The 12,129-nt window shown below is 52.7% G+C and overlaps 1 protein-coding gene across 2 annotated transcripts; it reads right to left on the reverse strand.

Moving 5' to 3' along the window:
- Positions 1–553: 553 nt before the first annotated feature.
- Nipped-b (Nipped-B cohesin loading factor) lies at positions 554–8,965 on the reverse strand. Of its 2 annotated transcripts, none has more exons than XM_077703785.1 (3): positions 8,800–8,965; positions 7,894–8,085; positions 554–7,542 (listed from the first exon to the last, which is right to left on the reverse strand). In XM_077703785.1, the coding sequence occupies exon 3, from the start codon at positions 7,496–7,498 to the stop codon at positions 1,433–1,435; it is 6,066 nt and encodes a 2,021-aa protein (XP_077559911.1). In that variant the 5' UTR covers positions 7,499–7,542; positions 7,894–8,085; positions 8,800–8,965; the 3' UTR covers positions 554–1,432. The 2 variants fall into 2 exon arrangements, with proteins under 2 accessions (XP_077559911.1, XP_077559912.1); XM_077703786.1 differs by lacking the exon at positions 8,800–8,965 and adding an exon at positions 8,709–8,759.
- Between the last annotated feature and the right edge of the window lie 3,164 nt (positions 8,966–12,129).

Genomic DNA, 12,129 nt, shown 5'->3' on the forward strand with positions numbered 1-12,129 from the left:
TTGTGGTTTTTGAAGAAATCGGTGACAATGGACGAGGGCGGGAACCTTCCTGGGGTGTTGCAACCATTTCTTGCTTTCAAATTATCTAGCTGATACACAGTTTGTGCTCACCTTGGCAGGCTAGTAAATTCGATGTGCTGCTTTGGAGTGAAAAAATTAAGTGTAGATTGTTTTTTTGGTTCATTTGAAGAAGTGTCATGATTGTTTTTGAGTGATTTGGCTATCTCCTTCAGCAATTTTACGCTTCAGGCAGTGCCGTGAATGTTTTTGACTGGTGTGGTAAACAGTTCAGTACAAAGAAAAAGTAAATACTGCTCAGACTTGAACGTACACAAATAGAAATGCCACTTAAAACATACCTTTGGAACAAATCCAACTGGAAATAAGCTTAAACAAGTTTAAGACCCCCGATGATGCGATTGTGTTGCCCGACGTATTATTGGGCTCGACACCCACATTTTTTAAGGGTCTATGATGTAGCAGGAAATGCGCATGCCTTTTTCTAGGCATCTACACCACTCTTCTCTTCACGAAAGACTCTGATGCCAGTGAGTGTATGTCAAATAGTGCCTTTTTAATGGTGACATTAAGTCATATACATAAAAAAGAACTCATAAATAAGTCTCAACTTTTTAAATGAAAGCAAGAAAAGGAAGCTGGAAGTTTCAGTTACAAGAAACTCTGCTGATACCATACTGTGGAAAATGTACAAATGGCTCAACCTTTTTTAAATGAGGAGAACAGGGAGCCCAGAGTCGCAGTTACGAGAAACTCCGGTGCCCCCACACTGTGGAAAATATACAAATTCGTTAGCGCAGGCCTGTTCTCTTCTGACAGCAGAAGGAGTCAAAGAGCATTTTTGTAAGAACGGAACACAAAGCAAACAATGAGCTAGATGGACTGCCGAGACGTCTTCGTTACGTTCGTAACCTGTACACGCAAAACATGAACGTTAGTTGCTTTTGGTGCTCTACAAAAGAAACGCAGGGAGGGGGAGAAACAAGCGTCTTATGTACAAGGTCGCCTTTGTAGATGACAGTGAGGGATGAGCGGCCAATGTACAGATCAGGGCAGGGGTGACAGTGTGTGCAAGCAGCAGCAACTCGGCCTGTGGGGTCGCAACAGCCACGTGGAAAGAAGTACTGTCTACAATAAATAAGTTAGGGGAGACTGCTCCAGACACCACCCAGGGCAAGGACGCTGATGAGGGAAGAGATCGCGGCATGTGATGATGGTCCCGCGGAAGAAAAAACAAAACCAATGCACCGGAGAGGGCGGCAAGAGCGAGTCCATTTGTTTAGTCTCCCGCCTCTACCACTGTTTGCACCCTACAAAATAGACTCCATGAACCCTTCCCGTTAAAACTGTACAAGGCCCCAATTTTACAAAAACGCGCACCAGTCTGGTACAGCAGCCCCGGCCCCCGCAGCAGTCAGTCCCCACAGAAGGACGGGTCACTGTCCTCATTGTCACTGGACCCGTCCGAACAGATGACCCGTTTCCGCTTCTTGCGCGGCTTCTTCTTGGCCTTGTCACTGAGCGCGGCGAGAGCACTTTTGGACGTCCGGCCGGATGGCCGGCCGCGGTGGCCCACGCCATGCGTCGACAACCGTTGCCGCGGCACTGGAGCAGCCACGGCGACTGTGGGCGGCGCTGTCGTAGATGTGGCAGGGGTGGTGGTGGTGGTGGTGGTGGCGGTAGCTGCGGGGTCATCTGTACCGGCAGCGGGCTGCGCCGTGGGACCGGCGGCCGCGGTGGCAGGCTGGGGCTGCGCACCGTCCTGGTCGTCGTCGTCTTCGTCGGGGTCGATGGTCAGCATGAGCTGCTTGAAGTCCAGGTAGCGGCGGCAGAGCTCCTCTCCGGTGGGCTGCTCATCGTCCTCAGATGCCAGAAACTGCAGCGTAGGCTCCGGGTTGAAGCGGACGCCCGAGCGCCGATTCAGGGCCTTCTCGTACGTCTTGGCGGCCTCGTTTGGCGAGTACTGCTGAATCCGGCTGTCCGTGAAGCCGTACGTATCCTTGAGGGTCTGCTTGACAAACAGCAGCAGGATGCAGCCCTGCGCCGCCTGCATGCTCTCGTTGAGGGGTGTCAGGTCGGGCGGCAGCCGGGCCGTCAGGGCGTCCAGGTCGTCGTCGTCGTCTTCCTCGTCCTCGCCCTCGACTCGAGCCACGCCGTTGCGAGGCAGCAGCGACTCGCGGAAGGTCTGCAGCAGGTTGGACCCGGTCACGGACAGCAGGACGTCGATGTGGTGCATGACAAACAGTGGCTCGTCCTGGACCTGGTAGGGGAAGTAGACAATGTTGTCGGCCACATACAGCAGCTCTGCCAGGGGCACCCGCGCCTGCTCGTCGAACAGCTTGAGCAGGGACAGCAGGAAAGCGCGCCGGCTCTGCCTGGTGGCCCGCAGCACAGTGTAGAGGAAGCCGTTGCGGCTGACGGGTGCCTCCTCGGAGCGGTAGCCACGTACGAGAGAGCCCATCGTGTGGGCGGATCGGTGCATCTCAAAGGACAGGCGCATGCCGGCCAGGGCCTTCATCTGGACGAAGCCGGGGTACTTCTTCTCCAGGTCTTGCAGCAGCTGGTCCGCCTTGGTGCGCAGCAGCTTGTCGTCGTCGGAGCCCAGGCAGGCTAGGTGGGGGACCATCTGGACAGGGTGCACGAGGCCCTGGCCCAGAATCAGCTGCAGTACCTGCAGCGCAGCGCGGCGGACAGCCAGGGTAGGGTGGGCGGCCGCGCCCAGGATGTCCTTCAGGTAGACCTGCACCACCGTGCTGGCCATGCCGGACGACACGTCGCCCATCTCCTTCAGGTTCTCCCCTTTGGACAGCTTGCTCCACTCGGCATCGCGGCGGATCATCTTGGCCTCCTCTTCCATCAGGTAGGCCGTCAGGTTCTTGAGCACCTGCACCCTGGCCACCGCAGGCGCCAGCGGACTGTTCAGTAGGTGGTGGTACAGCTCCTTCACCTCGGGGCCCAGCATCAAGTCGTACTGGCGGACAAGCATGAAGCCCAGGCCCGTGAGCGCGCGCTGCCGAATGTCCTCGTCTTCATGCTCTGTGAAGTACAGCACAGCTGCGAACACCCGCTGCTTTAGAGGCTGGTCGGCGTCTTCGGCAGGCTCGGCCGTGCTGTCCTGGGCAGGCTCCAAGTGCTCAAAGTCAAAATGTCGGCACAACAAGCCCAGGGTGTAGAGGCAGCGCTGCAGGCTCGTGCGGGCGTACGACCGGCCCGCTCGGTGTTCCCGCCGCACCAGGCACAGCACCATGAAGAACTTGTTGAACATGTCGCGCACCAGACTGTAGTTGTGGGTCACATTGTTCACCACAGCACTGAGGCAGCTCACGCTGGCCGGATGGATGACCATGGCATTGCGGATGATCTGCTTGGCCAGGTCCTCCTCGATCTGTGCCAGGAACGACTCGCTGGGGTGCTCCATGAGGGGCACGACCAGCTCGAGGCAGCGGGTGACGTGCTGCAGCACCTGGTAGTCCTGGGGCCCCGACAGACGCATGCTCAGGTACGGCTGGATGGTGTGTGCGTGGCGCACGAGCAGCTGGGGCCGGATGCGGCTGAACAGGTACAGGGTGCCCAGGCAGGCCACCAGGTGCTGGGAGGAGGCTGCGCCCTCTTCAAGGCAGAGCAGCCGCTCCACCAGGCAGTCCACGATCTGGCGGCACGACTCAAGCACCCCCCGCCGCTGGCCGTCCTCGCGGTCCTTCAGGAGGCCGCCCAACAGCTGCTCGAACCAGTCGAGGCCCAGCTCGCGGCATGCGGCCACCACGTGGGTGATGTGCCGCACTTTCTGCAGGAGCCGCTCCTCACTCTTCTGCGGGGTAAACCACATGCTTTGGAACACTTCGCCGACCAGTTTCTTGATACCCTCCTCGTCGTTGACACGCCCAATGATCTTGACGCATATCTCGGGAATCTTCTCAAACTCGGGCTGCTCGAGGCACACGTCCTTGAGGATTTTGATGACCCGCTTGCGAACACTCACACCAGTGTCCAGTATCCGCTCCGTTAGCATGTCGTAGTACTTGTGTGTCAGCTCGGGCCGGACCAGGATGAACTTGCCCACCAAGTCGACGGCCGCCTCGCGCACGCTGGTCGAGTGGTCCAACAGGCGCCCGTGCACCCCCTGCCGCATGTCGGGCCGACCCAGGATGGACGGGTCGGCCTCGACCACGAGCGTCAGGCACTTCATGGCCTTGGTGCGCACCGCCACGGCCGACTCGCTCAGCACTCGCAGGATCTGGGTGAGGTAGACGTCAAAGCTCTGTGAGAAGGGTCGCCGGGACGCCAGGAAGCGCGAGATCAGCTCGGCAGTCTCGTAGTCCAGTGTGCCTTGCTCCGACTTGAGGCTGCTGCTGCTGGAGTCCTGGGGCTTGGCCAAGTGCAGGAGGAACTTCTTTCTCTGTTCTATCTGGCCCACCAGCTTGGTTTGCAGTTCTTCATCCGGCACTGTACGTTTCTTCTCCTCGAGGTCTTCGTCCTCCTCCGGCTCACAGTTCCTGCGACTGGCCCGGCCCTTGGATGTCCGGCTGTTGGATTTACTGGGTTTCGTGCTGCTCTCTTCCTCAACTTGGGCCTTGTCCACCTTATCTGTCTTGTCTGTCTTGTCCGCCTTCTCCGCCTTGGCTTCAGCCATGGCGTCCCTGTACCACTGGGCTATGTAGAACCGCCGAGAGAACTGCAATGACGGATCACTGTCCAGGTTAGCGTCCAAGTAGTGAAGCAGCGCTCGTTGTAGCAGCTGAGTCTCGTCCTTGGGACGGATACCCTTGGAGAGGGTCGTCAAGGGCAGGTCGTCTTCCTCGTCTTCCTCAATCTGACGCAGGATGTCCTTCACGGTCTCCTTTTTGATTTGGCTGCTCACAGCATCCTTCCGCAGTCGGGCGGCCACAACGCCCAGGTAGTCCAGGGAGGCCACCCGCAGGGTCATGTCCAGCGACTTGTTGCTGAAGTTTTGCACCAGCAGCCGCCCTAACAGGCTCAAGATTAGCTCTGATGCAGGCCATTCTGGTTTATTGACTGTGCTCAGCAGATCCTGGACAAAGTTCTCAAACACTGGTCTGTAATCCATGTCCTCATTCTTGGTGCCACATTTACGCAGAAACACCGATAGAAAGTTTGCAGCCGTGTGAACAGCTGCGTCGTAGGATGTTACAATCAAGACATCGGTGTCCACCGCTGCCGCTGGCACCTTGCTTTCTTTGCTTTCCGATGAATTTTTCGGCGCAGGAGTGCCTTCGGGCAGCTTGACAACACTGTGGATCAACTGGAGGACCAGAGCTGTAAGCATTTGAATGTACTCCTCCGAGTTGAGTCGGTAGTTGCGCAAGCTTCGTTTGCTGGTGGGCAGGCGTGCAATGGAGGCCAGTATGTCTTCTAGAATGAGCTGTCTGTGCTTCTCGTAGTGAGCAAAAATTGTGGTCACCAGTCGTAGGGCATGCAACTGCAATTCATTGATGCCTTCCACAAAGAATGGTCCAACACCCAAGGTGGAAACTTGCAGAATTAGAGTGTCAGTTAGCGTCTGCAAGCCCAAGAGCTCTGCCAGAAGTCCCACCAACTCATGCAGCTTGTTGTACAGCTGGAGTAACGAGCGCTCCCTCACTTTCTGCGGGGCGTGGGCTCGCTTCTGTCTTGCATTGCAGCCTTCCTTGGAGCGGGAATTGACCCTGTAAACGGGGTCAAACACTGGGTAGATGGTGTTTTGAATCTGGAACTTTGCAAATACGACGATGCGCTCAATCAAGTCTTCTAGAAATACCCGTTTGGGCATGTTGGCTGATGTCATTATGTACAAGGCCGTTAGAGAAGCATCTGCAGAGCGGGTGATGCGTTCCATGGTCAACTCGGCGTACAGTTGACCTTCTTCATCCTCCTGATCCTCCTGATCCACAGGACAAAGCTTAGCACCATCCACAACATTGCGCTCAAGTATAGAAAGCAACCGAACAAGGCGTTCTGGGGGTACCTGATTCGTAGCTTGCAAAATTTTCAGTTTCGCCGCTTCGTTGCAGAGTTCACGCAAAAGTGATGCTGTCACCAGTGCTTCAGGGGGGCAGCCAACTTCGTCGTCCAGTTCTTGCGTCAGGTCGAGGTCTTCCATCGAATCGAAGATAGCTTCCACGGTCCGCGAGAACCGCTGGTATGTGTTGCTCTCCATTAGCTCCTCCGCAGATAGTGGTGTGGGTGCCGGCTCCTTTTTCATTTTCTTGGCCTTAACCTTGGGCTTCTCTCGAACAGGTGGTGGTGCAGGAGCCACTCGACTGGGCTCTTCGTCCGGTTCAAATGCAGAGTGCTCACTTTCGCTGTGGTGCGAGTGCACTGGGGACTCTCGATACTTGGCCTTCTGGTGGGTCCTGCGCCGGTTTTTCACGCGCTCGCTCAGAGAGCTGGCATACATATCCATGGTCGATTTCTCCTTTGTTGGTGAAGGCCGGTGGCTATTGCGTCGGTCGGCTGACTTTGGTGTTTTCCCGTCAACGCTTTCCCTCTGCTTGCGAGCGGGCCTCTTTCGTGCCACCGCGTGTGAGCCATCATCGTCATCGGACGAAGACAGCATGCGGCTGTTTTCACGCACAGAGTTTCTCACAACCTTGTTTCTGTTTGGCGTGTTCTTTGGAGCGGCTTCCTGTACACTCTGCTTAGCTGGGGAAGGTTGCGCCGACTTACGCGTGGACCTGGGTCGGCTGTCCACATTGTTGACTACACACTCTTTCGCCGGCTCCTTGGCCGTTTCCTGTCCGGGTGGGCTCACTACTGGAACACTGTTAGCACGTTCCACAGGCGGGCACACGGGTGATGGCGGCACAGCATTTTGCACTCCCACCCCCCCACCGGCAGCACAGGGCACAGGCACAGGGCACGATGGAACTGGCGGCACTGGGCACTGCTGCTGCTGCTGCTGCTGGACGTTGGCATGCAGCGCCGGCGACTCTGTCCGCTTATCACACGGCGTCACACAGTTTCCGTTGGAGAAGAAGTTTTGGTTGGGCTTGGGTACTTGGGGTGAGAAGGGGGTGCCATCCAGGATGCCGGCCACCGAGTGGTCGTGCAGCGGCGGGTGCGGCGTGAAGGGCGTGGGCGGGAAGAAGCCCGGGCTGCCGTCCAGGCCCTCTGCAGGCGAACACAGCTGCGCGGGACTGTAGCCCTGCTGCCAGGGGGGCGGCCCTTTGAACAGTCCTCGCGCCACCAGCAGCTGCAGCAGCGGGGAGCAGCCCTGGGGAGGCAGGGCGCCATCGCTGCCGTCCTTGAGCTCGACATGGTCGGCGCTGACTTGTGCCAGGCACTCCTGCAGGGGGGGCAGGAGGCGGGGATCGCTGGCCAAGGCCCTCCGTGCTTCCTCGGCCTGAGCTGCCGGCAGCAGCGAGCGCGGGGGGCCTGCCCCCGGCAGTGCCGAGGGCAGAGGAAGCTCCAAGAGCAGCTCAGTGATGCTCTGGATGCCTGCAAGGGTGGTGATGGGCACACTGGGGCCCTCGCCATTCATCATGCCGCTGGGCCGGGGCTCACGCTTGGCCCCTGGCCTCTGGCCACCTGCACGCAAAGGGAGAACGCACTGTAGCCGCGGCGCATTTCCCGCCGCTCTCCCCGAGGCTCTGGCAAGGCTCACAGGCTTAGTGTCAAGCAGCACTTTTGGTCAAAGCATGCACTGCAGAGCAACCAGGCTGCATGCACTCGCATTTCATGCGCACACTTTGAATCCCAATTCAAGATGCGGAACACTCGTTTTGGCCCGCTTAAGGTCCAGGCAGGCCGAGAAAACGCCGTTGATGACCGGCAAATCCCGATTTAACCTAAGAGAAGTCGCTAAGTCAATGACACGGCAAGTCGAAGTGGCGCGGACAAAAGCGCCGCTTCACTTATCAGCTGTCAAATAAAGCTCACCAGAAAAGATGACCGGTCGTTGCGCAGCGCACCATTTATGCCAGGTATCGGAGTGAGGCGCAGCTCAACAGCATTCCCGCGTAGAAGAGTCGGTACGGTGCAAGCAAGAGCTCGCTGCAGCTGTTGCAGGCGACTCAGAAAAGCGCGACGAAGATAACATTGGCGTCCAAGTCAAGAGTACGTGAGCACCGCCTGCGTGGGTCAGCCATAAGTAACACAAGATCGGTCAGTTCTGGCAGCAACCTTCGCCCTTTCAAACTTATCGAGCACGGGCGACGGGCAAGCGTCAATACTGGCGGGAAGTTGGCAGTTAAACTAATACGCGAGATATTCACAGCAGAACACGTTTACATTTAACAAGGCTAACGATGAATAGCAGAAGCGATTGCTAGTAAAACACGGCAAGTTCGAACTGACAGTTGCTCCGTGCGCAAGCAGCGAGTGTATCCGTCACCGTATCACCGTTGGCTACTATGATCAAAACGCGAGCAAAACACGCCAGAAATAACAGCATCGACGCTAAAACAAGTCGACATAGCATTCTAAGCTACGGATACCAACATTAAATCACGCACAACGCAGTATTTTGTGTGCCGCAGTGGGTAATTTCCCTGGTGTTTCCGTATTCACGGAGCCGTATTAGGCTTAAACAGAGTCAGACGATCGCTGGGCAGAAATGGTATTGCATGCGCGTTACCACAGCTAGAGGTGGAAAAGCTGTTCTCTAAAAGTACTTCCAATGCGTAAAAGCCCCGTCGGAAGCTTTAAAAATCAGTAAAAGACCAAAATATGTGGGTGAATAAGTGTTTACGTACTCCTTAGGCCTAAAGTGGTTGCCTGCTACAGCAGAAGCAAGTAACCTCCGATTCGAGTCATATGATCACGACAGCCAAAAGATTGACTCACCTTTGCTACGCCGTGAGAATAATTCATCGTATAATTATTTTTCCCCTCTATGCCTTCTTTAATTGAAGCATCGTAACCCTTTACAAGGGGTCTCCGATTTTCTTTTTCGAATACACTCTCAAAACGGATCATTGTCCGCCATTACGCCAAAACAGGAAGACATTCTCAACACCGGATTTTAGAATGACAAAAAATGGATTACGCGCAACAACTTTGAATGCACAAGTTCTAACTTCTGTTATAACAAATAACAGCCGTAGTCTTACCCCAATCACAACGCAGTTTAATTGTGGGAATCTAGTGGCTGACCGGTTCGAGAGTAGTAAAAAACCCGTTATATTTTTTGTTAGTTGTCTGCTTCGGCGCGTCTGTGCGTGCGCTCGGCTGCTCGCTCTCACTAGAATAAAAAAAAAGCCTAAACGAAAACACACAGGCACTGCACCACAAGTGGCGACGTGATTATGCCACGGAAAGAGCAGGCTGTCTGTGCAACGAAAATTCTCAGCATGCTCCCGATTCAGCAGGTGCGACACGCGCAGCGAGATGCGCGACGCGCGGGCGCTTTGACAATACAGCAGCCACAGCCGGGAAAATAGCAACACTTGGTACTGTAGAGGCCGCATTGTGTGTTCTGCAACTGGTGCGACTCTTTGGAGCGCTGTATGACTGTCGCCTGCACTCGTGAGATTTTCCGAACTCGCGCGGGAAGTTTTTGCTGACGCGCGCGCGCGTTCCAAGCAATTGGGCGTTTGACCCACATACGCCAAAAGGCTATCGTCGCACTTCTTGACGCACCAGCGTTAACAATACGATTGAGTTGTGCGTAAATGATCGATGGGGGCAAAAAACAAAGTAGTCTCCGGAATTCGACATTTCGGCGCATGTATACGCCACGTGGTGGTCTAAACAAATGCAATATAAGCCTACAGCTCACTACGGCGCGCCTCACATCTAGTACGCCCAGGTGCAAAACTAACTTTTCGTGAAGCTGGGGTGCGTATCATCAGTGTCAGTATCATGCAGTGCGCACAAATCCGCGCGCGGTAGCTCTATCGTACTGCTGTGGATGCAGCCGGCGAGACTATGCCGTAACTTCGGCGCGTAAAACGTACCATGACCACACAAATGTCAAATCTCGATTTGACAAAATTTACTACGTGCCAGTTTTTTTTTTATTCGGTTGGTAACATTCAATGTTTAGGAGGTTCTTTTTTTTTCGTGCGATTTCCTTGGATGGCTCATGTCTAATTAACCACCGAGACCTCACAGATTTTTTATTAAGTTGGTTAAATTTGTTTAATAGCCCATCATGTGCCCTATAATTCATGATTAAAGATTGCGCTAGTAAGTAATTATTGTGCTCTATGATGCTGACCTCCCATCGAAACACGCATAGCTTAAGAAAAAAACGTGGATGGAACTCCCGCCCGTTATTTTATGAAATTTTATAAATTATCCACGGAATATATATATATATATATATATATATATATATATATATATATATATATATAGAGAGAGAGAGAGAGAGAGAGAGAGAGAATAAGGGTTGGCAGTCAAGAAAACCTCGGAAAGCAAAGGGGAAAATGCGGTAGGTCATAGAAACAGATGAACAATTTTTTGAGTCAGAAAGAATCCCACCCGGCGGGAACTTTTTCACCACTTTCTTTCTGGCTCAAAAAATTGTTCATCTGTTTCTATGACCTACCGCATTCCCCCCTTTGCTTTCCGAGGTTATCTTGGCTGCCAACCCTTATTCTGTCTTAATTCACTGAGCCCCTCATTTCCCATTTCTGATTAATACATATACATACATATATATATATATATATATATATATATATATATATATATATATATATATATATATATATATATCATGCGCGCACATGCCCACACACATTTCTTTTCTATGTATGGAGCCTGGCGTAGGAATTTCAACAGCGTCATACGCAAAAGTGAGCGAACCGGCCTAGGATTTTTGCATATATACAGTTAGTCTAGGCAATTACCCGGAACAATATAGCACACAATTTATATCACGGCACGGGAAAGCTCTCTAAGGTAGAAACATTTAAAACAACAACAAAAAAATACAGCAGAAATTTAGAGGACATTTGCGTTTTGCAGGTGATTATATATTTTATCGCAAAAATACATAAAACAAACCAATAAGACACAAAAGGTACATAGTAAGTACAGAGAGAACACAATATTACTGGAAACATTTTTTTCTCTTGACCAATAAATAACACCGCCGCGTAATTTCCTAATACCTACATAACAAGGAATAATTATTCCATCGTCATTCAGCTGTGATTTTCAAGTTAGTAGTGTGCAATCTGAAATCCCACTAAGGTGTGTTTTTTTATCCCTAACTAGCAGTGTTTGATTGCAAAGAATTAAAATAATTTGTACGCTTTTTAGTTTAATTAATTATGAGGACATCGCATTCGAATGTTGGGTCCTGCACGCAAGGCTATCAACATTAATTAGCGCTATAAGAACCATTTGTAGTTGTGGAGAAGAGAATCTCGCTATTGTAAAATTTTATTTTAATTTGGTTAAATTGTACCCACCCCTAAACGTTCGCTCCTTGTTTTTCTAACCTAATTTCGTAACTTGAAATTTGTCATCGCCATTTATGCGGAATTAACAAGGCCCCATGCGTAAATTTTTGGGACGAAATTTCGCTTGTTCGTCTCTGAACAAATTCATGCAGTGCAGCACTCGCCTTCTAGATTTTCGAGTGCAGCGCGCGGCACCGTCAATTTACCCGTGGTGCAGATAGTGCAGGATGAGCTCGCGGCTTTTCCCCCTGTCACAACAAAAGAGGCGCAGTAGCAGACGAAAAAGTGCAGGCAGATGATGCACGAAGGTCTCTTCGATTTGGCCTTTTTCTGCATGAGTTCACGATCAGTTCAGCGCTGCAGGCACAGAACCGTTCCCGCACGTTTGTCGTCTGCTTCTGCGTGCACCTCCTCTCAAGTGCAGAGAAAACTCTGAACTTACCCTGCAGTGCACTGTACCCTTATCTAGTGGAAATGCTCTGCATAATCGGTAAATCGAAGGCGGAGCGCTGAACTATCGTGAGTTAGGCAGTCCAGTGCAGGACAAATAGAAGAATCATGCGCATTTTCTCTGCCAGATGCTTGTATCAAGCTCTGATTTAATTTTTTAGGTAATCAAATGATTTATTAGTATGTACGCGCTATGCTTGTAAAGCCGCGGGTTCCTGCAGGACCTGCACATTTGTTGTCTGTGCTGTTGAGGTTGGAGAAATGCATACCGACGTTTGCTGTTTTACGTTAAGAATATTACTTGAGCAAA

The sequence above is a fragment of the Haemaphysalis longicornis genome, unplaced genomic scaffold, assembly GCF_048455015.1.
Source record: "Haemaphysalis longicornis isolate Haplotype H1 unplaced genomic scaffold, Haemaphysalis longicornis Haplotype H1 scaffold_3, whole genome shotgun sequence".
Classification (NCBI taxonomy): domain Eukaryota; kingdom Metazoa; phylum Arthropoda; class Arachnida; order Ixodida; family Ixodidae; genus Haemaphysalis; species Haemaphysalis longicornis.